Source organism: Manihot esculenta, chromosome 8 (assembly GCF_001659605.2).
Source record: "Manihot esculenta cultivar AM560-2 chromosome 8, M.esculenta_v8, whole genome shotgun sequence".
Taxonomy (NCBI): Eukaryota; Viridiplantae; Streptophyta; class Magnoliopsida; order Malpighiales; family Euphorbiaceae; genus Manihot; species Manihot esculenta.
Window position 1 is genome coordinate 37,198,492 of NC_035168.2, and position 4,116 is coordinate 37,202,607.

The following is a 4,116-nucleotide window of genomic DNA, read 5'->3' on the forward strand; positions in this document are numbered from 1 at the left end:
TGGATTGGCTATCTACCCATGGTGCTACCTTGGACTGCAGGGACAAGGTAGTCAGGTTCAGAGATCAGAACGGGTCAGAGGTCGTCTTCAGAGGAGACAAGAGGGGCACGCCTAGAGGTTTGATATCAGCTCTTCAGGCTCGTAGGTTGCTTAGGAAGGGATGTCAGGGGTACTTAGCTCATGTGAGAGAGCTAGACAGTCAGGTCAGGGAGCCGGCCTCGGTGCCAGTTGTCAGAGAGTTTCAGGATGTTTTTCCGGATGAGCTTCCAGGTTTACCACCTGCTAGGGAAATAGAGTTCGAGATAGAGTTGGTGCCTGGAACTAGACCGATCTCTATCCCTCCCTACAGGATGGCTCCAGCCGAGTTGAAGGAGTTGAAAGAGCAATTGCAAGAGCTGGTAGAAAAGGGTTTCATCCGACAGAGTACCTCACCTTGGGGTGCTCCGGTCTTGTTTGTGAGGAAGAAGGATGGATCCCTTAGACTTTGTATCGACTACAGGCAGTTGAACAAAGTCACTACCAAGAATAGGTACCCATTGCCTAGGATCGACGATCTATTTGACCAGCTAGCCGGAGCAGGTTGTTTCTCTAAGATAGATCTGAGATCGGGGTACCATCAGCTAAGGATAAGGGATGAAGACGTGCCGAAGACAGCTTTCAGGACCAGATATGGGCATTTTGAGTTCCTTGTAATGCCGTTCGGGTTAACCAACGCCCCTGCAGCATTCATGGATCTCATGAACAGAGTGTTTAGCCAGTACCTGGATCACTTTGTTATTGTCTTTATAGATGATATCTTGGTGTATTCCAGGAATGCAGAGGAGCATGCCCATCATCTGCGGTTGGTCTTGCAGACCTTGAGGGAACATGGCTTGTATGCCAAGTTCTCTAAGTGTGAGTTCTGGCTGAGGAGCATTTCGTTCTTGGGACATGTAGTGTCAGAGAATGGTATTGAGGTAGATCCCAAGAAGACAGAAACTGTAGCTAACTGGCCTAGACCCACTTCAGTGACAGAGATTAGAAGTTTCTTGGGTTTGGCAGGTTACTACAGGAGGTTCGTTCAGGACTTCTCAAAGATAGCAGCTCCTCTGACCAGACTAACCAGGAAGAATCAGAAGTTTCTGTGGACCGACCAGTGCGAAGAGAGTTTTGAAGAGCTTAAGAAGAGGTTGACTTCAGCACCAGTGTTAGCTCTGCCATCTAGTGAGGAGGACTTTACAGTATATGTTTTGCCACCTTCTCAACAACATATTGGAACACCTTCTTTCTATCCTGACCAATAACGAAAGGCATTCCCAAGTACGTATCATGGCTATCCATCTCCGAAACACAAAAACATTACAAGTCTGCCTTCTAACATCAGCATCTGTATTGGGAGTAAAAACAATAGCAAATTTATCATAATTGATATGTTATCTCGGGGCCTCAGAGTATACCTATAAACAATACTTCAAGTGGGTTGCCTCCTCAACCGTAGTTCTTGCAAAAAAATAAGGAGTCGTCTGCAAAAAACAAGTGAAAAATAGGAATAGCATGTTTGGTAACTACAGCTCCATGAATTCGGCCTTGAGCCTAGAATTTAGAAAGCATTTTTAATAAACCTTCCGCACAGATAATAAACAGATAAGGCAAAAGCGGGTTCCCTATCTCAAACCTCTTCCTGGAACAAGAGGACCAAACTCCTCGGCCCCCCTTGCAAAATAATAAGAGACAATAGATATAATTTTCATAATTTTGGAAACCCATGCCTCTAATGTTGATGTTAAACTTGTTTTATTTTTTTATTTTTATTTTGATTGGTACAGCTAGGAGTAGTTGTCTAAATTATTTTTTAATAATCTGTCAAACTCCAAGTGGGAGTATTTGTAGGGATTTTCTGTTATTGATTTGGTCAGCAGACATGGAGAAGTTGCAGGAGCTTAATAAGCCACTTTCTCCTATTTTGTAGTCCCATTACTTTTGATTTTATTATAAAAACAGGTGCGGTATCAGAGTTTTTGTGCAGCACCACAAAAAGAGTGAAATCTGATGTGTTCTTCATTGTTCTCTTATTTTTTAGTTCTGTTTTCTAGTTAATATTGCAGAACATTGTGTTTGAATATTGCAGCAGAACATTTGGTATCAGAGCCTCTTCGATCAAGGCCTGAAACATGTCTCACCTTGAGATTGAGAGAGCAAGGAGAGAGAGAGAGCAGAAAGAAAGAGAGGGTGCCTCCAGCGATACTTCAAACAAAGAAAGCTTGTCGGGTCAAGAGAAGGAGGGCTCGGTTACGCTAAAATATCCCATGTTGACAAAGAGCAATTATGCAGCATGGGCTATTAAAATGGAAGTGTTTATGATGGCTCAAGGTGTATGGGAGCCAATCGAGTATGAAGGTCCAGTTGATAAACGAAGAGACAAGATGGCATTGGCGGCCATCTATCAAGGTATAGGTGAAGATACCTTGCTTCAACTAGGGGCCAAGAAGACAGCAAAGGAGGCATGGAATATGCTCAAAGTTATGAACCAAGGCGCAGAAAGGGTGAAGGAGGTCAGAACTCAAACCTTATGGAGTGAATTTGATGCAGTGAAGATGAGTGATTCAGAGACAATAGATGAGTTCTCTGGAAAACTCACCATCATCGTCAATAAATTAAGAAGCCTTGGGAACATTGTTGAAGATGAAAAGGTGATTAAGAAATTGTTACGTTCAACTTCCTCAAAATTTTTGCAGATAGTTTCAGCCATAGAGGAATTTAGTGATCTGAAAACCAAATCGGTAGAGGAGGTAATTGGATCATTAAAGGCTCATGAAGAACGTTTGCTCGGTTATGGAGGCAATTCAGCTGAAACAGTCCTTCTCACGAGAGCTGAATGGAAGGCCAGAGAGGAGGGCAGCACTTCCATAAAAGCTCAGAATAGCAACAGTGGAAAGGGGGGCAAAGGTCGAGGCCGAGGACGCGGCCGCGGTAGGGGAAGAAGCAACAGCGATTTCCGGAAAAACAGTGATGATGAGTCAAAGCCGCAAAAGAAAGATAAGAGCAAGATCAAGTGTTATAGCTGTGGTCAAATGGGACATTATGCCTCAGAATGTCCCACGAAATAGAGAGATGAAAAGGCTAATTTAACACAAGAAGACGAAGGACCATCCTTGCTGCTGCTGGAAACGTGTGTGCCAGAATTGTTACCAGCAGAGGAGTCCGAGATAATTATGCTGCAAGAAAATACCAATGAATCCGAGACAAAAGAAAGTAATTGGTATTTGGATTCTGGTGCAAGTAGCCACATGTCAGGTGAAAAACGCTACTTTGTAGAATTAAACCTTACCATTACAGGAAAAGTAAGATTTGGTGATGGGTCCATGGCTAGCATTTGCGGACAAGGTTCAATTCTATTCCAGTGCAAAAATACTGAACACATAACTCTACAGAATGTTTATTATATTCCAAGGCTTAAGAGTAACATTATAAGTCTTGGACAGCTTGATGAAGCAGGAAACTCAATTGTGATTGGCAGAGGACACCTGAAGTTGTATGACAGGAGGAGCAGGCTAGTGGTGGATGTTGTGAGAGGAACAAACCGGCTTTACATTGCAGCCTTAGAGCTTGCTACACCAATCAATTTGCTAGCAAAGATGGACAATGAATCTTGGGCATGGCATGCTAGATTTGGTCATCTTAATTTTGATTCTTTAAGAAAGCTCAGCAGAAAAGGCATGGTCAAAGGGCTGCCCAGTATTGATCAAGTAAATAAGCTATGTGATGGGTGTCTTGTGGGGAAACAGCACAGAACTTCATTCCCGAAACAAACAGAATTCAGAGCAAGCAGACCCCTGGAGCTCGTTCACAGTGACTTGTGTGGTCCAATATCACCAACAACATGTGGAGGTAATAATTATTTCATGTTATTGGTGGATGATTTTTCCCGATTTATGTGGGTATATATGTTGAAAAGCAAGGATGAGGCTCTAGCTAATTTCAAGAAATTCAAGATATTCGTTGAAACTGAATCTGATAAAAAGCTAAGAGCAATCAGAACCGATCGGGGAGGAGAGTTTACTTCCACAGCGTTCAAATTATTTTGTGAAGAACAGGGAGTTAAACGATTTCTTACTGCTCCATACTCACCGCAGCAAA

General features: G+C 42.9%; 1 protein-coding gene across 1 annotated transcript; it reads left to right on the forward strand.

Annotated features, from left to right (window-relative positions):
* Window positions 1-2,150: 2,150 nt before the first annotated feature.
* Window positions 2,151-3,086, forward strand: LOC122724449. Its single transcript, XM_043959412.1, has one exon. It carries the CDS (start codon window positions 2,151-2,153, stop codon window positions 3,084-3,086), a length of 936 nt encoding a protein of 311 aa, XP_043815347.1.
* Window positions 3,087-4,116: the final 1,030 nt, after the last annotated feature.

Coding starts and splice junctions, on each gene's coding strand:
- LOC122724449 (XM_043959412.1), top strand. CDS start 2,151: ATGTCTCACCTTGAGATTGAGAGAGCAAGGAGAGAGAGAGAGCAGAAA.